This window comes from Podarcis filfolensis (genome assembly GCF_964270895.1).
Source record: "Podarcis filfolensis genome assembly, chromosome: 4".
In the NCBI taxonomy this organism is placed as follows: Eukaryota; Metazoa; Chordata; class Lepidosauria; order Squamata; family Lacertidae; genus Podarcis; species Podarcis filfolensis.
Genome location: NC_139607.1, coordinates 80,952,147 through 80,979,214, shown reverse-complemented (window position 1 = coordinate 80,979,214; position 27,068 = coordinate 80,952,147). Strand labels below are relative to the sequence as shown.

Genomic DNA, 27,068 nt, shown 5'->3' with positions numbered 1-27,068 from the left:
CAACCTAAGATGGAAAGGAAGCATTTCAAGAAGTTAAAAGGGCCAGTAGCAGGGAACGGCATAAGTCACTTTAAACCGATATGCTGATTGAGGGGTACAATCCTAAACTCCAGGGATTCTTAACAGAACTTGCTTATGAGTAAGCACAGCCATGAAACACACTAAGCAACCTTGAGCCAATATCACATGCTCAGACTAACCTAGCTCACAGGATTAACGGTGAGGAAAAAGTAGAATAACATGGAGTTTCTTGGAATTGGAATAGATAATACCGCAGATTGTTTACTAACCTATTGTTGACCTGTTTTTGCCAACCAGCCAGCAGTGATAGCTGAAAAGTGACAGTATACTGATGAAGAACATGGCAGCCACAAAGAAAAGGAAGAGAACATGGAATTTTGCACGCGTGTCCAGCAGTTCATTCTGGGAAGAAGAAGAAAAAGGGGGGTGGGATTAGTATTTCTATTCAACAGCTGGTCTTCTATAAAGTTGCATCTCTGAGCTAAAGCCAATATCACCATATCCGAACATTACTATGAGCATATTTAACATTTTAGAAACCTAAATTATATGAAACCAATGTAGAATTGCGAGTCACAGGGCTTGTCATTACTTTGTGAGAGAGTGTACATGAGTATCACTGTAAAAGCACATTCAACATCCTTTGTTGTGTGTCTGTATGATTTCTAAGTGCTGCTATACTTCCTATACGATGTTTACAATGTGTATTTTTCTTTACATTACTTAAAATGCCTGAGGGAAGATGTAGAGTAAGCCTACACACTATAAATTCAACTATAAAATTGGAAACGGGGGCAGGATGAGCCTTCCTCCCACCCATCTGATGTTCAGTATGAAGTTAACTGAACACTGTTATTTGTAAGTAGCCACATGATCATGTGAACCAACACACACCACATACAATGTAAGCCTCTGTAAGAAGGTGAAAGTTATAGGGAATGTGCATGTTTTTTAAAATGATGTTTTTACATTGAGTAGAAGTGTCATTTCAGGAGAAAAGGTCTCGTGTATTTTTAATTCAGTTTCAAGTTTTTCCACACATGCTCAGATTACAAAAATCTCATGAAACAAAAAATAGTTTAATTGCAGCAGTTACATAGCTTGAAAAACCAATTATTTCTAAAAGATGACCTTTAAAATAGAAAGGTAAAAGTAAAATTCTCTCATCATAGATTAGCATCCATTTAAGTTACCACCAGCATTTAAGTGTACTAATTTCTTCTTCGGCTCTCCACAATAATCTTCAATTAATTAAAACTACATAATTATACAGATAGTATTACAAAATAGTATGATAATCTTGTTTCATTATTAAAAATGAATGAGCACACCAGAACAGACTTCAGCTTAAATTGCATTTTACCTTTGGACAATTCTCAGCAGATTTCCTGCGGCAAAGCTTTGTGCAAATAAAGACAATTTATTAAATAGCTTTATCCCTTCAAGGCTGGTGTTCAGAAACAGTAAAAACGTTGTTAGAAAGTTAATGGCTTATGCGTGCAGCATTCAATGGCAAGAGGCCTTAGTCTACATTCAGTGGATGAACATGTAAAGGTGAGCTTGTGTTTGCACAATGAGATTGAAGTAAAAGGTAATTTATTTTAATGGTGTGGACTCAAGGCACACCATTAAAATTAAGATTAACACATTGCTCTCTCTAATTTTCCACATTGGAAGTTCAGCCTTGAAGCCAATTGGTTTTATATAGATCCAAGAAGACTCTTGGAAGCTAATGTTCATAGTGATGTGAGGTTTGGAAATTTGTTACCCAGCTACAAATCAGAGCATTTTGAAAGCACAATGTCCTTGCCACTATTACAGAATTACAGAATGAGTTATTTAGAGACTCCCTTCAGTTTATTGTATGATGCTTAGTTCTTTTTATGTAACTAAAAGTGGGTTTGGGTACAGGCAAGATACCTATCATTTTGCTTACGTATATCACTTTAATTCTAAAATCATAGCTTAAACCATTCTCAATGGATCTTTAAAAAGCCACAGATCTCCCTATGCTTTAGAGCAGTGGTTCCCAATTAGCTAAGTACTGCAGACCCCATGTTTTTGAAAATGTTGACATCTGTGTGGTAGTTTCGGTTATGTGAATGGTGCCACCATACCCTCCAACATGTCCCAGCGCAAAACTGGGATGCATGTTTTCTGGGCCATGCACCTGTGCAAGAGCACAGCACCCAAAATCGTGTGATTTTGGGTGTTGCAATCTTGTGTGTTTTGGGGCACAGCATGGCCGCCCCAAAACAGGATGCCCCAGACAGTTGGCAGGCATGTGCCATTGACTCCCTGGGTAAGTTATGCCAGTTGGAAACCACTGCTTTAAAATGTATATTTATAAGAACTGATGGCGAAGTATCTTCAAAAATGTTTAAAAGGAAAGCAGCATGTTTCCTTTCAAAATGTTAGTGAGCTAAAACTCACATATCTGAAAAACGGAGGAAATCAAGAATATCTAAGTAGTTTCTTGAAAAAATAATGGGAGTCACACATACAGAGAGAGAAAGAGAGAGAGAAGGAATGGAATGTGTTTAGGGAAGTTTTTAATGTCTGATTATTTATTGTGTTTTTAATATTCTGTTGGGAGCCACCCAGAGTGGCTGGGAAAACCCAGCTAGATGGGCAGGGTATAAATATTATTAATTAATTGATTGATTGATTAAACACATCTTTAGATTAACCAGTTACAGTACTGTATCTCAGAGCCACTGACTGATATTACATTATCACATGAAATAATATTACGATTCTATCTGCCTATTACTAATAGCTGCCCAGAGACACTTGTCTCCTTATTTGTACTGTATGTATTGCTATATATAATTCTTCTTCTAATATCTTTTGGTAACTTTCACTACAGTTACTGAAAACAGTAGTTGTGGGTATGTTTAACCTGGAAAAGAGCAGACTGAGGGGTGATATGATATCCATCTTCAAATATCTCAAGGGCTGTCGCATGGAAGAGGGAACAAGCTGGTTTTCTCCTGCTCTGGAGGGCAGGACTCAAACCAATGGCTTAAAGTTACAAGAAAGGAGATTCAGACTAAATACAGTATCAGGGAAAACATTCTGACAGCAAGAGCTGTCTCTCATGAGAGGTTGTGGACTCTCCTTCCTTGAATGTTTTTAAGCAGATGTCGGATGGCCATCTCTCATGGATGCTTTAGCTGAGATTCCTGCATTGTGGGGGGTTGGACCAGCTGACCCACGGGGTCCCTTCCAGCTCTACAATTCTGATTCTATAATAGATAATTGGTAAACCCAGAAAGTGTATGTGGTGCCAAGCAAAGAATTTTGGATGCATCTCATCATGTTTAAAGCACTGGGTGAGGACGCACAGGACATCTGCTGTGAATGTAGAAGGTTCCAAGTACAGTCCTTATCATCGTCAGGCAGGGCTGGGAGAGACTTCTATCTAAAACCCTGGAGAGCCATTGCTAGTCAGTGTAGACCAGTGATGGCCAAACTTGGCCCTCCAGCTGTTTTGGGACTACAACTCCCATCATCCTTTGCTAACAGTGGTCAGGGATGATGGGAATTGTAGTCCCTAAACAGCTGGAGGGCCAAGTGTGGCCATCAATGGTGTAGACGATACTGAGCTTGATGAACCAGTGGTTTGATTTGATATAAAGTAGCTTCCCATGTTTCAGGCAGAAAGCTCACTGGATGGCGTTTGCCAAGTCTGTCTCAGTTCAGATGTATTTAGCTCAGCTTAAAGAAATAACGAGTGAGTCTTGCATGCATGCACACCACCCTTTCCTTCTCAGGAGGTTGCAATTACCCTCCAGTTAACCATCGTTCCCCCCATTATCTCCAAACCTAGAAATGATGGTTTTCAAATTAGAAACAAGTTAGGATCTTAAACCACCATTTAAAGTTGATGTAAGATCCTGGCCTGTTCTGAAGCTGGTAACCATAGTTTTCCAAATCAGATGTAATGGGAAACAAGGAAGAAGAAGAAGAGGAGGAGGAGGAGTTTGGACTTGATATCCCACTTTATCACTACCCTAAGGAGTCTCAAAACAGCTAACAATCTCCTTTGCATGGCCAAATAAAGCCCTTTGTGGCACAGTGGATCAGCGCGTCTGGCTGTTAACCAGAAGGCTGGTGGTTTGAGGCATGGCAGGGCATTGGACTAAACAACTCTCAGGGTCCCTTCCAACTCTACAAGTCTATCATTCTATAAGGCCCATATTTCTCTATGCTTAACCAACCCTCAGAAGGGTGTCTTTATCCTCACAAGAGAAGATCTCATGGAATATTAAGAGAGAGAATTTACTCTGAGCCGGTCAAAGATTTTCCTTTTCTACTTGTGATACATGCACACACAAACTGTTTTCTGAAATCAAAACTGACTTATTTAATGTAAGAAGTTATCTCATTAAATAAGAAGCTCTCTTATATTCAGAAGCACAACGGTGCAAGTCCACAGCCATTGGCAACATGAGGCATTTTTGGCTTCTTGTGGCACAAACCTCAGTGGTCTACAGCCTTCATAATATTGTATTTTCAGGTAGTGATTTAATATAAAGTAAAGAATGCTACTCAATCAGAGTAGTGAAGAACATTATTTTGGAATTAGATGAGGGCAATGTTGACATTTTTCGAGTTAATAAATGTCATATGAACATAATGTCGTCTCTTAAAACATGCAGAGCAAAAACTGTCCCAGAGTTTTCCAGCTCTAGTGAATCTGAAAAAACACACATTATTAAATAAATAAATTTAGATTAACTATCGGTAGGTTTTTATTCCTTCAGCCGCTTCAAACTGATGATGGTTATATGTGGTATGTCAACAATAAATGCATGATGTTTAAACACACAGAGACAGACAGCTAAATAGACAGATAAAATATCTAAGATATGATTTTTTTAATAAAAAAACCCCACTTACTGTCCAAAACTTTATGAAATATTGCAGCACTGTAGAGGCAACAAAAAGACAATACAGGAGGGAATAAAATAAAAACAGGAGGAAAAACTTGTAGTTTGAAAATCCCACGCAGTTATTCACCCTAGAAGAGAAAAGAGAAACTGCTATGTAAACCTGGAAGAACGGCAGGCATTAAAAGGGTCTATCTTTTAGGTTTGCCATTGCAAGCAGAATTAGGCAAACTGTTTTCTGGAAGTAACTTAAATGCCTAAAGTAAAAAAGTTTGCTCTCTTTTACAATGCACAAAGCTTGAAATTGATTTTTAAAAACCATCCCTTTATCAATTAAAAATGACTGAAATGTTGCTTATTAACTATGCAAACATGAATACAATTTGTATTTTTGTCCAGTTGTTTCCATTTATTCACAAATTGTCTCTTTCATTCTAATGATCCTTTTTTGCTCTAAACCTGATTTTATTTTAAAACTCTAATCCTTCTGAAGGGAAGTATTAAAACCATTCAGTAGAAACTGTCACTACGTAATAATATTAATGCTTTTTATGGTACAATCCTCTTCCAATATAAAACTTCCCATTAATTTTAACAGAATATGACTGCAGCCTTAGGCTTTCATTTTTCATTTCGTTTTTCATTTCATTTTCATTCTGTTATAAAAATCAATCAAACCCAATATACATTTAGACTTTGCCAGTAGACCAACTCCAACTAATGTAGCATCAAAATTTCCCCAGAGGAAGTAGTCACTCCTAGTTATCCCTGTTCTTGGTTCATCCTGCAGCACAGCCAACAAGAAGTGGTTTACTTATGTCTCTCTGTACAGACAAAAATTAAGAACACAAGGGGGTGGGGGAGCATACCAAGGACAATGATGGTCCATTTTCAGTACACACCTAAAGAAAAAAGAAAGACATTTCCAATAAAGTTAATGATGACATGTGGATTTTCCAAACAAGAATGTCTAATTGAGGTGTGGACTGGTCAAATAAAAAGCTGAATTAGTTATTCAGCCTCCTCCCCATCTCAGTCAAGGTATGATGTCATTATATCCTCTGAGTCAGATTAGGTTCCCACAAAGCTCTGGGTCACACTGCCACTCTTTTCCTCCCCCCCGCATGCCATATAACAATGTTTCTCTACCTCTGTGTTTCTCTAGGGTGGCCCACAGGCTTTGCAAGAAGTGAGGCTATGGATTTTTTTTTATTTTTTTTTGTTAAAGCACAACAACTGGGAAACTGGGAATTTTTTGAAAAGTAAAAGCTTCATTGAGTTTTGTTTTGTTTTTAAAATCCTATGTTCCTCTGCTTTAACAAAAGCCCAGAGCTCTTCAGAACCCTGCAAAGAGGTTTCTCGACAACCTTGCACCATGAGGCCCATCAGAGATCTGTAAACGCTATCAGAGGACACAAACAACAATCAGAAAAAGACTGGTGCAAAGCTGCCATGTTTCTAAAAATATACCACCTCTTAATTATTTATTTTAATTAAATATTTTAAGGTAAGGAAGAGACAAACCCAACAGGAATTATGGAGAAAAATCCATCCCTTTTAATTCTCCTCCACAAGCCTCTGGATGTATTTGTCTGCAGTTTGGCAGGTTTAATCTATCCAGAGGGGCTTCTGTGTCTGTAAGTTATTTTGGCCAAAAGAGGGGAATGTTGTTGTTAGATTATCCATTATATAGTGAATGGGGAAAACGCAAAGCTTAATTGTATACAGAGTGGCAGAGAACCTGAAACACAGATCAAAACAGAGAAAGTACAGAGTGTTTCAGAAGCAGATCAGATACAATGCAAGGCCTGGAGCCTGTGCATACCCCTAATATCTAATCACTAGCTTTCAAAGCCTGTTAAAGCATTTCAACATCCAGGCAAACATCACAGTTGCCAAAATTCCCACCCACTACAGAGCCACGCAAAATGTTGTGTAGGTCTTCCGCTTCCTTTCTTTTTAGATTTTAACTTTTTATTTTAAAAGTTTGTTTTCCTCTCCCACTCCCCCTCTTTCTGTCAAGCAGCCAAGGAAGCCTGAATGAAAAAATAGCTGAAGGGGGGGGGAATAATGCTTCCTCTTCTATAGTCATTTCCCCAATAAAAATCTCCCCCAAACTAATTTTTCACCCATGAAGTGAAACATACATATCTAATTTTCATAGCATGTTCTAAATCTAAAGCATATGACTACAAGCAAATATCTTCCAGCAGGTCACTGCAGTACAGACAGCAGCAAAAGTGCTAACAGAACACAGGAATGCAAAAGTGAAGGCAGAGAAGCATAGTGTTTAAGACAATGAGGTATAAACCAGGAACTCTCTGGTGAAACTTGTTTTTGTGGAGAACCATCCTGTTCCTGGAAAAACAACACAGTAGTTTCAGGTGTGAACATGTGCTTGATACTGACAACACTAAGAGGCATAAATCTGAAGAAGTCTATCCTACCCCGTGGCTAAGTACCCCCAAGTACTTACAGGTCACAGGCAGAACAGTGGTGGCATCGATCAGGCTTGATGAGCTGGCATCTATCGCAGTATCTTATGGCTATATTAAACATTAAAATCAAGGTGTTAAATATGAAGCTGTGGTTTAGCAATCCAAAGGTCAGAGGTAATCTAGACCTCAAAACAGGATTCTGCCAAGTCTGCTTTAGCAAAATACACAGTGTACTGTAAAGGTGATTGGTAGCTCACATATAGCAGAGGTTGAAGCAAGCTATCATGACGAAAACTAGAATGCAAGAGACACATTTGGACAAGTGATGAGCGAAACATAAATGTAATCTAAACATTAGTCTGAGCATATGGGCACAATGACACAAGGGTGCTCTTGCACTCAGGTCCTGCTTGCTCATTTCCCACAGGCACCTGGTTGGCACTTGTTCAGTTAGTGCAAGGACTTCCATTTGTGCAACAGAACTTCCTTTCACTCCCTTCTCCCTGCAACATATCTATTCTAGGAGTTCCCGTAAGCCTCAAGAGCAGATGTGGAGAAAGGGTGCAGCAAAGAACATGGAATTTCCCTTTTTCACAGGTGTTGATATCAAACTATTCACCACAATCCAATGAGGAGCATGTCTTGGGACCATGGCCACCACAACCTCAAGACCCAAAGTTCTCTTTATGCACTGTTCCATAATGTGTTTAACAACTCTGAGAACCAGATTATAAACTGGTCTTCATCAGCATCGTTATTAATTCACTGATTAAAGTCTCCACAACTGTCTCAATGCAGTGTACAATAAAAATAGCAAAACAAAAACAAAACAAAACAAAACAGTTAAAAACACACAAAAAACCCAGCAGATACATTTAAAACAAAGCTAAAGCAATACAAAATTGACACTCATTGCAAAGACCCATTTACTCAGCTGGGAAAGCCTGTTGGAAGAAAAATATCTTCCCTTGTTTTCAGAAAGTGGATAGTGGGCACCTATAGAATCTTGACAGGAGAAGAAAGCTGAGCATATGGACACAATGACACAAGCGTGCTCTTGCACTCAGGTCCTGCTTGCTCGTTTCCCACAGGCACCTGGTTGGCCACTTTGGGAAATGGATGCTGGACTGGATGTACCAATGGCTGAACCACAAGGTGCTTCTTATGTGCTTATGGTCTGGTCTGCAGAATTAAAATATGGCTTGACCCACTGTTTAAAGTTGGCTTCCGGATCCTGCCTTGTTTGGAAGAAATGAACCATAGTTCCTGGTTTGCACGTAATGGGAAGCTATGGTTAAAAGTGAAGTGGGAGCACAGAGGTTGAATGCAGGTGCAACTCGTACACATCCTAGCTTATTAAGCCAAGTTTTGATTGCATGAGTGCAGCTGCTATCTTTCTTCTCCTGCTACAGATGCACATATCTGTATTTTAAATTCTCCCCAAGCAGCTTCGTCTCCATGCAAAGTTCAATTCCAGAGCTGGTTTTACTTTAGAAAACCTGTCTGCCTCTTGGTTAATAGATAAAACAGGCTAAAACCAATGTGAAGAACTAGATGGTTCGCCATGGTGAATTAGCTGAAACACAGTGCTAAACCATGGTTTCATTAGAAGTACTAACAGGTATGAACCTCACCATTGTGCCTTCCCTCTCCCCACTCTTCCACTTATGCATGCCAGTTACTTTCCTTACTTGGAGATTCTCAGAAAACCAAAGGTTACCTGTTTATCCAAATCAAGGGAACTATGGTTTGCCTATGAATCAAGGGTGCAAACTTCATCCAAACCAAGCTCTCCAACCCTGGTTTGCCAGGTTCAAATGATATGGCAAACTATTGTTTGCCAAGAATCCGGAAGTAAGGGAGGAAACATGTAAGCCTAAGGATCATGCCTGCTGAATGGCCCCAATCCAGTCAAACTTGATAGCATCATTAAGGAGTTTATAAAGTGCTAGGATTCTTTGAAGGCTAACCTCTTGAGGTTGTTGTAGTATAGACTGGGAGGTCTTTAGCAGCTCTTCTGAGGATTTCTTGCTGGGATTCTGGTCTCTCTTCTTTTTCATATTGTTCCTTATCTGATTTGGACAAACAGAACTGAAAAAGACAACAGGACTATGGTTTTTTTAATGCCACATAATAGCAGCTAGACAATACATCAATTTGTTTTAAGGATTTTTGTTAGCAGTTCAAAGCAGAAATGGGCAGGAGAAAGGAAATCCATAGCTATTCTTAACAAATCAAATTCAAAATGTTATTTTTGAAAGTGTTACTCATGTGTAACAAGGAACTTTTCGATCACTGTGAAAAAGTATCAGGGCCTCGTCCCTTCCAACTCTCCAATTTCTATGATTCTCAGGGTGCAGGTGCGAACTAAGTAAGCCTGCATTTCAAGGTACATGTTTGCCTGGCAACCCCTCCCCTGCAAAATAAATACCTGAGAGAAAAGAACTGAATTGAACACAAGTATGGCTGCCAAACCAAACGTACTATATGGATGCTTCTTTAAGTGGCTAACAATTACTCCCCCCAGTTATAAAGTAGGATGCTCTCTGTGAATATGTGCCGCTGCCTGCTGACCAGGTCTGTGAGTTTAATAGGCTGAATGGAATCAAACAGACTGCTTCTTGTTTCTTCTTAAGGGGGGCAGGGCTAAAGAAAACAGGATGTTGGGTCTGCCAAGACTAATGCACCTTCGGTATGCATCCTCCAAGATGATTCCTTCGTTCTTTCCCTCCTCACAAATCAGGAAAGAAACACTTCTTTTTACACCAGCTGTGCCTTGGGATTCTGAACTGTATTCCATTAACTTGTTCAGTTAGTGAAGGACTTCCATTTGTGCAACAGAACTTCCTTTCACTCCCCTCTCCCTGCAACGTATCTGTCCTAGGAGTTCCCGTAAGCCTCAAGAGCAGATGTGGAGAAAGGGTGCAGGAAAGAACATAGAATTTCCCTTTTTCACAGGTGTTGATATCAAACTATTCACCACAATCCAATGAAGAGCATGTCTTGGGACTCCAAGGACCATGGCCACCACAACTTCAAGACCCAAAGTTCTCATTATGCACTGTTCCATAATGTGTTTAACTACCCTGAGAACCAGATTATAAACTGGTCTTCATCATCATCGTTATTAATTCACTGATTAAAGTCTCCACAACTGTCTCAATACAGTGTCACAATAAAAATAGCAAAAAACAGTTAAAAACACCAAAAAAAACCCAGCAGATACATTTAAAACAAAACTAAAGCAATACAAAATTGACACTCATTGCAAAGACCCATTTACTCAGCTGGGAAAGCCTGTTGGAAGAAACATATCTTCCATTGTTGTTTTTTTTAGAAAGTGGATAGCGGGCACCTATAGAATCTTGATAGGGATGCTATTCAACAGAACAGGAACGGCTATATTAATATCTCTACTCCAAGTTACCATGGAGCGGAATTCTGAAATCTTTGGTACTTGCAGGAGAAACTTTCCTGTAGACTTCAGGGATCTACTGGAAAACCCAGCAAGATGGGCGGGTTATATCCAGGCATAGGCAAACTCCGGCCCACCAGATGTTTGGGACTACAATTCCCATCATCCCTGACCACTGGTCCTGTTAGCTAGGGATGATGGGAATTGTAGTCCCAACCATCTGGAGGGCCGGAGTTTGCCTATGCCTGGATAAGGCCATCTTTCAAGTAACATTGTCCTGAAACGTATGGGGCCTTATATGTTGGTTCCAACACCTTGAACTTGACCTAGTAACAGACTGGTAGCTAGTGCAAAACCCACAAGCAATATGCTGCATGCTGGAGGAAGTTTGCTCCCACAAGCAACATAGCTGCTGCATTCTACACCAGTTTCAGCCTCTGGTCCATCCCCAAGGTGTGCCCTCCATATTACTAAGGCTGCTTTGTTTCTGGCCCTGCCCCATGGTCTTTAACATCAGTGTGATGCACATAAATTTAGCAGGTGACATTTCATACTTCCAGCTTATTTTTGTTGAGTCGGTTTACTGTTAAAGCCCCAGAGAAGGGGCCATTTAAATGTCCTTGTCAGGACATAACAGAATAAAATGTACCCAGGAAGACACTAATAGCTGTAAAGTAATTATACATCCAGAATGTCTAAGGGACTTGCTCAGTTGATAATAATTTACTTTGCAGGGCATGTCTGCCCCAAGTAAGAAGAACATCATGTAAATATTCTGGCAGCTAGTCAAGAGCAAGGGTGTTGCAAAGAAGCTGTTAAAAGATGAAGCTCAGACAAGCTGTTTATGTCGATAAGAAACCAGGATACTTTAAAACACTTGTAAAACCACCACCACCACCACCACCAGAACACTGACTGATTCAAGAAATTCTTGAAGCAATGCTCCATTTATATCATCTTTAGGTGCTAAGAGGGCCATAGCATCTTCTTCCCCAACAATATCTACATACATTTGAAATAACATGAGCTCGCAAAAAGCAAACAAAAAGCCCTAGGAGGGTTTCAAGCAAGGTGCAGAATATTTTCCAATTAATCTGAAAAAAAAACCAGCATCCCTTTGTTCTCCTGTTTCTTTCCAGGGTGTCAGACAAAACCAATTGTTCTTTTCATTGACAAAATGTGGTACTGCAGTACAGCAAAACCTGCAGTCAATGCTTTTTGTAGTACAGGCTTCCCCACTATGTAAGAATGGTTGTTTTAATAAACTATAATAATACTCTTTTATATTTGCATTAGGTATTTGAAAGAGCAAGTTGGACACCATCAACTTGGAGATAAATCCACCATAATTTATGAAGAAAGAATTGCTCTATGCAGGGAGCACGCTCTTTAAACACAGATTTCCTATTATTTCAATCTACAAGAATGCATTTTTCTATCAGTTAGATCGGTACCTCTTTATTGCTACCTGAGAATACATACAGGATTGGAGGAGGTAACTCAAAGCAATTGTGGCAAGATGTAATTAATATGTTTTATATGGACAGCCCTGGTCCTTTACATAGCAAGCGTGCAAGTAATGGGGCTGGAGATGCCTTGCCCCAAGTAAGAGGTTTTGCTACATATTCCTCTTAATGAAAGCTTAGCTAACTGGTCAATTGACCCAGACTTGTTAGGAATTGACACACATGCTCCCTGGCAACCTCAGCTTCCTCTATATAACGAAATCTCAACTATGTACGATAACAATCCTGGCATAACAGACTTGGCCACAAAAGAGACCAAAACTCCTTCACTGTGGGAACTGTGACCAATGCCTAAAATATCTTAATAAATAAATGAATAAATAAATCTGAAGGATTTAACTGGATAAGAACACAGGGAAACCATGGTTAGGAGATCAGAAATACCTTATCTGCACTAGGCCTACCAGATGCAGTGCGGTGCAGAGTAGCCAAACAAATGGTAACATCTTTGTAATTTGCATGGGTCACAATATATAGGTTACCTACACACGTCTTTTTTTTAAAAAAAGTGTGGGTGGCACTGTGGGTTAAACCACAGAGCCTAGGACTTGCTGATCAGAAGGTCAGCGGTTCGAATCCCCACGACGGGGTGAGCTCCCGTTGCTCGGTCCCTGCTCCCGTTGCTCGGTCCCTGTTTCTGCCAACCTAGCAGTTCGAAAGCATGTCAAAGTGCAAGTAGATAAATAGGTACCGCTCCAGCGGGAAGGTAAACGGCGTTTCCGTGTGCTGCTCGGGCTGGCCACATGACCCAGAAGCTGTACGCCGGCTCCCTCAGCCAATAAAGCGAGATGAGCACCACAACCCCAGAGTCGGTTACGACTGTACCTAATGGTCAGGGGTCACTTTACCTTTACACACAAGTCTTTTAAAAAAAACAAAAAACAGAAAATATAGTATATCTGGCCAGCAGATATCCTTCATTCTGGGGCACTTAGAGCACTTTCTTTTTCCTACTGAAATGTTTTCAGCTGTAAAAATATGCTTTAGGCCAACTTTTCGTAGAAAAGCAGCATATGTCTACAATAGAGAAGAATGACTTAAGTAGTTTAAGTCCACTGACTTCAATGGTTCTGCTCCAAGCACTACTTAGTTTAGACAATACCCATGATTTTAGGAAGAGTCATGCTTAATTTAATTTAGCCAAATAGATTTCAATAGTGTTTTATGAGAATGTGACCATAAGTCTACATCTGCATTATGAATGTGACCGTAAGTCTACAACTGCATTACTTTTCTCATCATCTTCTTTGTTGAGACATATGGATTGGTAAATATGACACATTGCTCAGTACAACAATGGTGGCTCCCTGCTGACAGTGCTCTTCCATATTGTGCTTGCGTATTGCTTGGAGTCTACTCAGAATTAAAAGAATTCCTAAACAAGTATGAGACTTGTCACTGAGCACAATGGGATATTGTTAAAATAAGGATGCTTACAGAGATACACATACAGTGAACTAATTCATATCCATTTCAAAATATTAGCTTAAGAAACTGATTAACAACATCTCCTACTTGAATGCCACATTATTGGATTACAGCATATGGAAACGTGAACAATTAATGTCCAAATTAATGAAATGTGAAGTTGGCATCAATGATGTGTTAATCATAGAAAATATTCTTAAGAATTTCATTCACAACAAAAGAAGGTTACTTACTGAATGGAAATGAAAAAAGCAAGCCACATCATACAACAGTAGCAAAAACAATTCTGTTGTAAGAAAGGCAACATTTTGCCAAAGTTAATCTTTACCTCATTAGAAGGAGAGGCAGGAGATGTAAAAATAGTCTTCCAATAGGACCACACAAACATGACAAACGACAGATGGAAAACCACAAGGTAGACAACTGCAATAAAAAAAATACAAATAAGGTTTTAGTGAATACAGCTGAAGTAACAAAACAAGAATGCAATGGTTTTTCTTCATTTTATCAGTAAAATAACTTTGAAGAGATGATCGCAGAACAAATGGTGTGCTATAGAACACTATAGAATCAGTGTTGGGAGGAATTCTACTAATGTGGATAAAAACAATTATTTTGGTTTAACTTAACTGGCCCGTACGGGCAGGGGTACCTTTACCTTTACCTTTCTATATCAGTTTTAAAAGACCCTTCTAGGTAGCACTAGAGCACTATATAATTGTAAACCAACATTTTGATACTGCTATTATTATACACTTATTTAAGAACAAATATTTTCTTCCAAAAATTGCTGTGAAAATTGGTGCTATCAAGTCATTATCTGGGGAAGAGTTGTTTAGTGCCTTAAGTATCAATTATTCTTCCTAACATGTATTCCTCACCTAATCTCAATTCAAAGTGGGATTACAGTGACATGAAACCTATTGCATTGTACGGACGTAGCACACATACAAACACACCTGTGCACCAGAACAGGCAGGTCATAGAATCATAGAACTGTAGAGTGGGAAGAGATCCCAAGGGTCATCTAGTCCAATCCCCAGCAATGCAGGAATCTCAACTAGATCATACTTGACAGATGGCCATCCAACCTCTGCTTAAGAACCTCCAAGGAAGAAGAGTCCATCCCCTCTTGCGGGAGCCTGCTCCACTGTCAAACAACTCTTACTGTCAGAAAGTTATTTCTGATGTGTAGTCAGAATCCCCTTTCTTGTAACTTGAAGCCACTGGTTCAGGTCCTAGCCTCTGGATCAGGAGAAAACAAGGTTGCTCCATTATCCATGTGAAAGCCCTTGAGATATTTGAAGATGGCTATCTAAAGGGCTGTCACACCAGAGGTTCACGTCAATGTAGTAAATTGGTGGCTCACATTTCTAACAGTCTTGTAAATAAGTCTTCAAAGCTACTAGCCTACGAAAACGACTGGGGAGCTCCATCTCTCCTGCAGCAGCCTTCTCATTCACCCAGAAGCAATTCCTCCTTAGCTAGTGCTACCAGGCTAACACACTATGGATTAAGAAGCAATTGGTAGCTGTTCCCAACTAATTTACAAGACTGCCAAGTGCAGTCGCTTTTTGGCCCATACGTTCCTCCAGTGGCCTAATCCAACCTGATTTTCTAAATAGGTATATTTAAGCTACATTAAGAAGATAACAAAATACTAATTAGCAGGCTTGCTATTGCATCTTAAATCCAGTTGCTGCTACACTATCAATTCTACCAAGCATCTATAGAAGAATCTTAAGAGTGGTGGAAGAAAGCACTTTGTATAACTAACTGATGGGGTGGGGAAAACTGCTGCATGGTGTTGAATATTTAATGTTACTTCTGTCATATTCTCACACCAAAGGAGAAATTATTGACCTACTTTTGCAGTCTGATAAAGGATAGAAGTTTAAGAAGATATACAATTAAGCCTCAGTCCAATCCCAGAAACATTAGGGGATTCCATCTGCTCCAAAGACATCATGCACATGCTAGATTTTCCTGTGACAGTCTTTCTTTTAGAAAGTTATATGAAACCTTAAAACTCTGCCAAGAATATTATTTAATTTAATTCTTAAATGTTTAAAATATTTATATGTAGTCTTTCTGGAATATATCCTTGCAGATATTATCCAGAGGGGAAATATGAATGTTTTAAATTATTATTACCGTATTTTAAGTAGAAAAGTAATCAAGCTTGAGGTTTTCTAAGTTTGGAGTTTGAATAGTTCTTAATTTCAGGAATTATAAGTAGGACTTTATTATTGAAGGGTCTATATCCAAAGAATTCACAAAAATCCAAATACTGTAATGTCAGGCAATTATTGTTTGATTGCAATCATAATGCATTAATTTAACTGAGGAACTGCATGCATTCAATACTAATCCTGATTTACTAGCAGTTTCTATACAGAATCTTGCCTCAGTAATTTTTTTCCTCAGAAAGGGACTTTTTCATTGTGGCTCTTGTGACTTAGCACAAGCAGAACCATAATTCTGTTGCCCCCCCCCCCCGCTTCTTCTACATTAAGCCTCCTACTTTATAGGTGTACCACAGATTAAGAGACAGTTCTACCACAAGTGTTTTCCTACAGATTCAGATACAGTATCAAGAAAGAGGAAGAAACTAAACAATCAAACTAGTGTGGTTACCAACAAAAGAACACTGAACAGTGAGACCAAGGACAGGCTTCACAAGGAGGAGAAAAACAAATGCCAAATGGAAAAATTCAGCTGACTGGGTAACAAGAAAGCTAACCTAGCAATATAGATCAGAATATACATGAATTAGGTTTCCCACAGACAGACACTCACTTTGGCAATCCTTCAAACAAGCATCTCAAGATAAAATCTGAAATGCAAAATCAGGAAATATGCATCCCACAGGTTTAAATCGATTAAGCAGCTATTCTCTCCCTATGGGACTGCAATACTACAGTGGTTCTCAAATGTTTTTCTTTCTCTGGGCCGCACTTTCAGAGTAAAAATTTATTCGCGCCACACCAAATTTCTTATTGACAAGAAATACACGGGGGAGGAATCTTCCTAGCAGTGCTTGAGTTATAATATAGAACACAAAAAACTAAGCAGCTACATAATAACATGAATCATTCTCTTTGCATGAAGCCACATTTAAACTGGTAGAGAATGTGTTATGTCTATGGTAGCTACACAATCTCGAGAAATGTGTTTGAAGTCAAATGGAATTCTTCAAACAGCAGTAACAGCAGAAAGATTAACATACTAGAAAGTAAAATAAAGAGAATGACAGTTGCTTCATACCACTGTTCAACCATCAAGGCAAATATTCTTTTCAGGAAAGAAAAGCTTTCTAGAGACTAGCAACCTTTCCTAAATTCTATACAGTGGTACCTTGGTTCTCAAATGTCTTGGTACTTAAACACCTTGGTTCTCAAAACACCGAAAACCCAGAAGTAAGTGTTTCGGTTTTCAAACCTTTTTTCGGAAGCGGAACGTCCGATATGGTTGTCGGCTATTGTTTCTGGGGCGCCTGCGCCAATCAGAAGCTGCGCCTTGGTTTTCAAACATTTCGAAAGTCAAACGGACTTCCAGAATGGATTAAGTTTGGCACTTTTTATGGGAAAGCATGCCTTGGTTTTGGAATGCTTTGATTTTGGAACTGACTTCTGGAATGGATTCGGTTTGAGAACCAAGGTACCACTGTACTCTACAAGCATTCTCTCCCCACACTCCAGCCTGAATTTCTCATGCAGAAATAATGTGAGAGCAATTCCCAGCAGCTTCCAACACACTCTCTTGGGAAAAGGAATGAATCCTAACCCTGACAGATGGTAGCAATAGCAGTCCTCAGGATGCAGTACTTCAGCTTATGAATAGCCCAATGTGAGGCTCCTAAACTGCCAGGTAAACTCTCCCTGGGAACTTTTTTGTTGATCAGCTTCTCACAACTTTCCGAATGCATGTCTAGCATGCTAAACTGAAGCATACCTGGCAATTTTTCTCTATGGGAAATCCATTACCGGTACCACCCATTTTTTAAATGTGTCCTAGCTACATCACTTTATTTTCTCTCTGTGCTAATTCCAAAGATGATAGGATTATAATTATAGGCAGCAACCACAAGAGAGAAGGATTATAATTATAGGCAGCAACTATAAGAGGGAAACTAAAAGAAGAGATAAGCAAGGAACCACATACATGCATAACCAATGGCATGCAGGAACACAAGAGTAGGGGAAATTTGTGCCATTCTTAATAAAAATACATAAATGGAATTCTAAAACTCAAACAAAAGGTCATCTTTTTACCAAGGCTAATGAATATATGCACTCTATGCAAAGAAATATATGTGAAGAAACATTCTTACCTTTTTCGCCAGTTGAGGTTATTGTAACTAGGGGAAAAAACAGAAAAAACTAGAGTGAGTCTACCAATATTAAAAAAACCTGAGCAAAGATCATCTAATTTTAATGTAATCCTGGAGAAAATTCATTTTGCCATTTTCCAAAGTACGTACAAGAACATAAGAGGGGAAAAAATCAGTGTGTGTGCTCAGCAAATGAGCAGAATTCCTTTCACATAAATTGTTGTATCTATTTAGTTAGGGAATGGTTTGATCACAAAAGCTATGCTCATTTCAGTTCTTGTGGGGGAAAGCAGTAGCTGTGACGAATGAATGCAAAATACACTAATTCTTCAATTTTATTTATTTCACTTTTCCTTCAAGAAAATGAAGCTCAAGTAATGCAGACGACCACTGAAAGAATTATAGAATCATAGAATCATAGAGTTGGAAGAGACCACAAGGGCCATCGAGTCCAACCCCCTGCCAAGCAGGAAACACCATCAGAGCACTCCTGACATATGGTTGTCAAGCCTCTGCTTAGTGTCAGTGTGTCAGTAAGGGAGCCATAAGCTTCAGTTGCCAGAGGGCTAAACCTGCTGAAGACCCAGAGTCAAAACCAGGTGAGTCACATATGTACTGTGCTCTTGGGCAACTGCCATTTCTTTCATACTCCATGGCCCAGTTCAGATGACTGTATCTGGCAGTAATATGCCGAGATATGAATTAGCCTTGTGCCTGCATCACAACCCTTTCCCTTTCTTGGTTATGCAATTAAGCCCAGATTCAGGTCCTTTCGCCAACCCTGATTGTAGCACAGGTTACCAGGTAGAGGTTCAGTAACCAAAATAAAGCCAACAATGCAGTTTTAAAATGGACTTCAGTTACTATTGCTGGCATGGTCTTGGTCTATTTTTATTTAGCCTAGCAGGATTACATACATCCAGTAACAGATTCAACATACTAAAAATAAATTTAATCTCATATGGAATAGTGACCACTGGCAGCACTCGGGAATCAATTTAGTACACTTTATTAAACTCAAATACCTAACTGATATCTACATTCTACCACTGTAAGTTACCTATGCTTGTCCTGCAAGTAAGCCTTTACTTACAAAAGAAGCCTAATCACCAATTTGTTAAGCCAAGCCCCACAGACTAGCATCACCTATCAGCATTTGTTTTGAGAGCAGCAAGGAACAATGAACAGGTAATTGGGTGGACAATGCTTACATATAAATGCAGAGTAAATACGTACAAACATTTCTAGTGAATATACTTCTATGGCTTCAACACAGCCTAATTTAAAGCCACTGAATAGCTAAAAATTTGCTCCTGTGAAATGTAATCTTATACAGGGTGAGTCTTTTAAAAGAGAACATGTGTACTCTGTATCCACGGGGCCTCTTTTAAAGGACTCACCCTGTATTTACCAAGCACAACATCCTATCATCATCAACAAACTGAACGCACTAAATTCAGGTAGGTAGCCGTGTTGGTCTGACGCAGTTGAAATATATTAAAAAAATTAAAAATTGTCCAGTAGCACCTTAGAGACCAAGTTTGTTCTTGGTATAAGCTTTCGTGTGCATGCACACTTCTTCAGATACCTTCTTCAGATACCAACAAACTTAGTTGGTCTCTAAGGTGCTACTGGACAATTTTTTTTTGAATGCACTAAATTGGTCTGCTGATTATTGGGAGTAATTCATGCTTTATATTGTGGAGGGAAAGGAAAGATGCAACAGAATTACACATTAGCTAAAATATTTGAGGGGTGGGTGGGTTTCTTCTCAAAATAAAAAAACTATCACCACTAAACTGGGGTGTCTGTAATAGAAGTTTCTCCTTCTGTATAAAAGGATCAAACCATGTTTCAAAATGTCAGCTGTAGAATAAAGGGTCCTCAATTTTGATCAAAAGGTTCTCAAGAAGAATGAGTGAGAACAAGTTGGATTAGATAAAAGGCACATTCAAACACCATGTTTATAAATAAACAAAGGGAGTGGGTGAAAATGTATAAAAGCAAGACAATAGCATTGAACTTCCAAATTATACAAAGAACAATTTTATCTGATCATGGAATAAAATAAATAACTAAACTAGGGTTATTAGTTATCTTGTATGTTACCTTGTACGTAGCAGTATGCCAGAATGATGGAGCAAATTTCTTTTGCATTGCTCCAAAAGGTGGGACATGAACTAGGATCTACAAGTTACACAGAAGTGGATTTTGATGAAATAGCCTACCAGAACCTTAGGATCCTCTTCATCCCTTGCTCCAGGTGCTTCATCGAGGCAAGCGGCTACGCAGAGTTGCTTTTTGGTACACAATATCCAGAGAGGCTTGACTGATGCCTCCTGTGCAATCTTTCTGGCATGACGTAAAGAGCTTTTTACTCATGTTTTAAATCTGGGCTGTAAACTGGTTTAAGCTATCTGTGGCAAGGACCTTTTTGCTGTATTTTATTGTTGATTTAAACCAGTGTTTCCCAAACATGGGTCTCCAACTATTTTTGGACTACAGTTTCCATCATCCCTGACCACTGGTCCTGCTAGCTAGGGACAATGGGAGTTTCAGTCCAAAAACAGCTGGAGACCCAAGTTTGGGAAACACTGGTTTAAGCTATTAAATTGTTTTTTGAAATTCTGTGTTGTTGTAAGTCAGGGGCTACTGATAAGCACCTATATAAATGTAATGAATAATAGTAAATAATCATAAGGCCATTAAGATATTGCAAGGTATAAATTCCTCATGCAGAAATATGCCAACAGGTACAAAAAGCTGATTAATAGTAATGTACCCTAAAGCACTTGCAGCAATTCTTTAACCATCATCAAAAAGATCTACAAATTAGAAGTCATATTCAAATATAGGTAGGAATTTTTATAGAGAAAAAACAACAACCAACCATGCATCTTTGCTATGAACTGCAAGAGCTGTTCCGAAATCTAATGCCACTTCCCACAGAAGTGATTACACCCTGTACAACCTACAATGTCTGAGGCACAAAACTGGCGAAGTGATACCATAAGGAATACAAGCCTACCCTTCACAAAGACTGTGTGCATTGTTCTTGCCAACAATATCTCTCATACACAAACATACGCGCGCACACACACACTGCATTTTTGTGAGTTTTTAATCTATTCAGAAGTTGTATGCATGGAGAATGTCTGTTTACAAGGAACTGGTGAAGCATTCTCTCCCTAGACTTAGGCTATTACGTTTGGATACTGACTCCCAAATTTGTGCTCCCATTAAATTTTAGTGGGATTTGTATTTTGTGCAGGATATATTTTCCAGTGGATTATGCCCTACATCTTTTGATCTCTTCCAACTGAACCTGAATTCAGGCCAATGGCACTGTTCTGAAAGTCTTGGCATCTTTTTACCCACCCTGAATCATCTGGACTCCACACACAAATATTTGATACTGAATAATTTCTGACAGGCTTAAAGGTTTATTTTGGGAATTCAAGAGATTGGCTGGCTGCTTATTTCTAGGAATGAACTAAGAACATTCCAAATTATCTAGAAGTGACCATTTTAAATGTCTTCCCTTCAGCAATATCAAGTTAAATCACACTCTTTTATTATGTACTGTAAATGTTTTTGTTCCCTGCCCAGTATGCAAACATACTAGGGACCTATTCCACTTTTATTTCACTTTTATTTATTTTATTTCCACTTTTATTAAATTTCATACTCAAATGCAGCTTGTTTGTGTAATGATCTGACCACCACACTGCCAACTTCAGCTGGTTTACAAACCAACTTATTGACTTGAGACAAGATGGATCATACAACTTTGAGTCATTTTGTAGTCCACATGCTATTTGTATTGCAAAAGTATTGTGCTTCTTGAACAAACATCTATCTGACTTTTAGAAGATATCTGAAGGCAGCTCTGTACAGGGAGGTTTTTAATGTTTGAGGTTCTTTGTGTTTAAATATTTTGTTGGAAGCTGCCCAGTATGGCTGGGGCAACTCAGTCAGATGGGCAGGACATAAATAATAAGATTAGTAGTAGTAGTAGTAGTAGTAATAATAGTAGTAGTAGTAGTAGTAGAAACAAGTTCTCAATTTCAAAACAACTTCCCCAATTTCCATACATGGTCCACTTAAGTTTCTCAGAGTTGTTTTGAAGGCTACTAGGATATAAAAAAAATTATTAAATGTTGCTTAATAATGAAGACACAGCAGGAAAATACCAGTCTAGAGTATAGGAAATGAATCAGACACAAAGGAGATACCACACTTAGTATCCTGTCTAACGTAAACCCAGATGTTTCCTATTCTGCTAGAAACTGTACTGCCAATAACACACCTCCTCAAACTCAAACTGCTTGACTGACCAGCCTCTGCTTTTCAAGTATCTCCCACCTCCCTTCCTAGCCTTTCAACAGCTTTCTTCCTTTAGAGGCTGGGCTGGATTGACAATGAATGGAAGCCAGCACAATGACTTCCAGTAGCAGTGGGGTTGCCCCCACCCTCCTGCACTTGTGGGAGGTCAGGGGGAAAACTCCAGAAAGAGTGCCTGGGGAAAGAGAGGTGAGATCGTTCTGTCTGGCAAGTTGAAATGCTTGAGCAGACAGAATTATCGCCATAGCGCTATGTCGAATCCCTCCCATCCTCCGCATTTCATACACAAATAATGCATGCAAAAAGAACAATGTTCAATCTTCGTACCAGTGTTTTTTTCCTGCAACACAGCTGGGACACCATTATAAACCTGAGAACACTGGCAGCCCAACTCAAGCATAGTACTCTCTGCACCAGTAAAGGCAGCTTTCCTGAAACGAAATGGCATGTAAACTGTACCCTTGACCATTGTCAGGACAGCTGCCTGGAAGGAAGAACAGCAGACATATTACGCCTGCTGTCTGCCACACCCAGGCAAAGCGCTGCTGATTCTGCATTGCATCAGGTGACCATGTGAGCCAATGATACTTCACCAGGAACTATAAATCTCTAGTACTTTCTCTTGCTGCTCTTTTGCTAAGCAACTTGCCTTCTTAACAAAGATTAACCTAGCTCCCTGTGTACTCACTGAGGTGCCCACCAGTGCACCTTCCCTCGGCCACTGATTTTGGTTTTTTGCCTTCACATGCTGCTTTGACTATGTCTCTGTCCACCATCACCAGGAACTGTCTTGCTCACTTGTCAGCCTTGACCATCAACACTGTGTTCTGTAGGAATGCGCTGAGACATTCCCACCCAAACACAAATGTGATAGTCCAGTAAGAAGAATTAGGGTGCTACACTGAGATCCTAAGTAGTCTTCTCTGGCAGTGTTTCAATTAATTCAAAGAGGCATGTAGCCTGATCTCATATGTTTACTCAGAAGAAAGTCACAGTGAAGCATGTACAGAATTAGAGCCTCAGTTACCTCTAAGAAAATTTGATTAGGCCTACGGTCATTACTGTCCATTTCATTTAACTAACAGCATATGAAAGAACTGTGTGCGAACTATTGTAGCATTACACAATGTACAAGCTACCAATAAAAAGGAAAATACAAGCCACAAAAACAAGCACATATTTTTACTTTAGTAATTCTCCTGACAGGCAAAGGAAAGAATATACCGTATTTTTCGGACCATAGGGCGCACCCAGTTTTTAGGGGGGGAAATCAAGAAAAAAAATCTTCCCCCCCCAGCCCCAAAGAGCAGCGTACAGGCTGCGCACAACCTCTCCCTGCTGGAGGGGTTGCGCACGGCTATGGCACAAGCCAAGGCAACGAGCGGGAAGGATCCCGCTCGCTGTTTTGGCTTCCTCTTTAGCCCCACGCAACCTCTTTCTGCCGGGAGAGGCTGCGTGGGGCTAAAGAAGCCATAGCTCCGTGCAGCCTCTCCTTGCTGGAGGGGTTGCGCGTAGCTATGGAACAAGCCAAGACAGCGAGCGGGATGGATCCCACTCGCTGCTTTAGCTTCCTCTTTAGCCCCGCGCAATCTCTCCCTGCCGGGAGAGGCTGCATGGGGCTAAAGAAGCCATAGCCCTGTGCAGCCTCTCCCTGCCGGAGAGGCACAGGCCTGCATTCGCTCCATAGGACGCACACACATTTCCCCTCAATTTTTGGAGGGGAAAAACTGTGTCCAATGGAGCGAAAAATACGGTAGCTTTTAACATTCCGAGTCATCACAAATTTCAGAGTAAACTGTCTCCAACCTTCTTTTTGTCCCCTACTGTAAAGTGCCCACATTAATCAGCTTCTGCCTGGGACTCTTACACATCACAATAAAATCTAAATGTCAAGTGCTTTATTATAAAGAGTAAAAAAAACCTCATCATAGTGCATGTCACATGCAATGATTTTTGACTGGTAGGAGAACAGACGGCCGCCAGGAAGAAAAGCAAAAAGGTTTTCCTGCTCTTGAAGGTCAGATTTTCCTTTTCAATAACTTCATCTATAATCTCATGCGTATATTATCACACAGCGTGTATTAAAACAAGGGGGCACTTTCATTGGGCTAAATATCCCAACCAGCAAGTTATGGGCAGATAAAGAGTTGCCAGAGTATAGTACAAAGTTCCCACCTGGTAATGGGAAAGAAAAATCTGCATGGGTAGCGAACTCTGTATCCCTAATGCTAAGTTAGGAGATTGATCTAGCTAAGAGTGTCTGGATGTAGTTGGTCTCCATTTTCCATCAGCATGGCCAATGGTGAGGGACAGTGGGAGTGCCAAGCAAGTGGCATGGGGAGGACCACCAGTGCCTGGGGCTGGTCAAAGTTGCTGAGCTTTTTCTCCTTGTGGTTCAGTACACTTGCAACTACAGGTATCACTAGTGTGTGTTATATTAGAAAATCAAGAGTACATCAGTTACTTTTTATGTATTTATTTGTTGTATTTAAATACCACCTTTATCTTCCAAGGATCTCAAGATGGTTCCCACCCCCAACCCCATTTCATCCTCCCAACAACCCTGTGGTGTAGGTTAGGCTAAGTGACTGGCCCACACAATTGGCAGAAATGTCAGATAAGAATCTTTCAATTCCACCAACTGTGATTCTATCCACAGGTTTGTGGATGTGGCAGGTTGGCCTCTACTGCTTTCAGAATTTTAATCTGCTTGTTGCAAGCTAACCTGGTGAAGATATTTTCACATTGACAATTTATCCTTAAAATAAATTGCTGGCGAATAATAATAAAGGGTTGGGCATCCGGGGGAAAATATTTTGGCAATCTCATCCACCACTGAACCTTCTGTGTTTTGACTATATGCGTTTTGGCTTTAAGGATGATCCCCAGAATGTAATTCCCACGTAAATTGCGAGCTGACTGTATCATTAATAGTTATTGTTGTTGGAAGCCACCCAGAGTGGCTGGGGAGCCCAGTCAGATGGTCAGCATATAAATAAGTTATGATGATGATCCCTGTCTATACCAAGCATTTGCAATTTGTAATAGAAATTATCCAAAACTAAACATTTTACCTCTCCTTTATCCTCCCTATCTTAATCCAAAGCAACTACTCTATTCTGAATTTAAAAATTGAAAGTGTAATGCTGGTGGTCAACAAAAGAGGTTTAAAGACTGTCTCAAGGCAAATCTAAAAAAATGTAGTATAAACACTGACAACTGGGAAACACTGGCCTGCGAGTGCTCCAGTTGGAGAACAGCCTTTACCAAAGGTGTTATGGGCTTTGAAGACACTCGAACTCAGGACGCAAGGGAGAAATGTGCTAAGAGAAAGGCACACTTGGCAAAACCACACTGTGATCAACTCCTGCCCGGAAACCAATGTACCCACTGTGGAAGGATGTGTGGATCCAGAACTGGCCTCCACAGTCACTTACAGACTCATTGTTAAAACCGTGTTTATAGAAGACAATCTTACTCAGCTATGAGTGATCACCAAAGAAGAAGAAGAATAATCTGGGGTGCTAGAGGAAGATCACAGACTTAACAGTTGAAGATTAATCCACCAAAATTAGAGCCATAAACTACACGCATTTGCTTTACGAAGCAGTTGCTATCTTTTTGAGGTTCCCATATGCCTGCTAGCTATAACTCCTGAAAATAATTAACTCTTTATTACTGAAGAAACATATAGCTTACAATTTTGTTTCAATATATTTATGTATTTTGTGCATAAATAAAGGCATATACTTATGTATTTATGTGAGATATAGATGGCCTAGTTCAGATATAATAATTTAGCACAAACGCGGGTGGGTAAAACCTCAGTGCCTAGGACTTGCCTATCGTATGGTCGGCGGTTCGAATCTCCGCGGCGGGGTGAGCTCCCGCCGTTCGGTCCCAGCTCCTGCCCACCTAGCAGTTCGAAAGCACCCTTAAGTGCAAGTAGATAAATAGGTACCGATTTGTAGCGGGAAGGTAAACGGTGTTTCCGTGCGCTGCGCTGGTGCTGGCTCGCCAGAGCAGCTTCGTCACGCTGGCCACGTGACCCGGAAGTGTCTTCGGACAGCGCTGGCTCCTGGCCTCTTAAGCGAGATGAGCACGCAACCCTAGAGTCGGTCACGACTGGCCCGTACGGGCAGGGGTACCTTTACCTTTACCTATGTTTTAGTAGCCAAGTTATCAAAACAGGATTAGATCCTGGTTTGATATTCTAATTTGTAGGAAGTGTTTAAGTCATAGTTTCAGGCATTATGGAAAGCATGTGGTTTAAGAAGCAAGGAAATCTTTGCTGAAACTTGGCAAAGGGGGTACATAGCTCATTCTAGGTTTGAGATCATAATGTCTGAACCAAGCTTGGACCTTCATGTGGCAATAGACACTGCATATAAGAAAGATCAAAGAACCTGAAAAAATATTCCAAGCCATTGGTTTTGTGAATGTCAATTGTTTGACCTAGAATTAGGGAGTTTTTAAAAGTATGTTTAAGTCAATCCTTCAGGCATTCTACCAATAAAACCTTCATAGGACAGGGATATAGATGAAGCCTTGATTGCTGAAAACATTATGAATATTAACACATTTCACTCTAACATCTTAAGTTTCCTGTATGAGGTTATGTTAAATGCTATATGCATTGTACCGCCGTCATAATAAATTCATAACAAA

The 27,068-nt window shown here is 39.8% G+C and overlaps 1 protein-coding gene across 2 annotated transcripts in view; it reads right to left on the bottom strand.

Moving 5' to 3' along the window:
- The window catches only part of ZDHHC20 (zDHHC palmitoyltransferase 20), a 45,438-nt gene that overhangs the window by 8,742 nt on the left and 9,628 nt on the right, over window positions 1–27,068 (bottom strand). Inside the window, exons 2-9 of one of the 2 annotated variants that reach the window (XM_083609235.1) lie at window positions 18,057–18,083; window positions 14,052–14,146; window positions 9,325–9,445; window positions 7,393–7,462; window positions 5,786–5,818; window positions 4,927–5,047; window positions 1,385–1,420; window positions 291–423 (exon numbers count right to left, since the gene is read on the bottom strand). In XM_083609235.1, the coding sequence (XP_083465361.1) occupies window positions 291–423; window positions 1,385–1,420; window positions 4,927–5,047; window positions 5,786–5,818; window positions 7,393–7,462; window positions 9,325–9,445; window positions 14,052–14,146; window positions 18,057–18,083 (636 nt within the window). The remainder of the gene's footprint in view (window positions 1–290; window positions 424–1,384; window positions 1,421–4,926; window positions 5,048–5,785; window positions 5,819–7,392; window positions 7,463–9,324; window positions 9,446–14,051; window positions 14,147–18,056; window positions 18,084–27,068) is intronic. The other variant, XM_083609236.1, reaches the window with a different exon arrangement.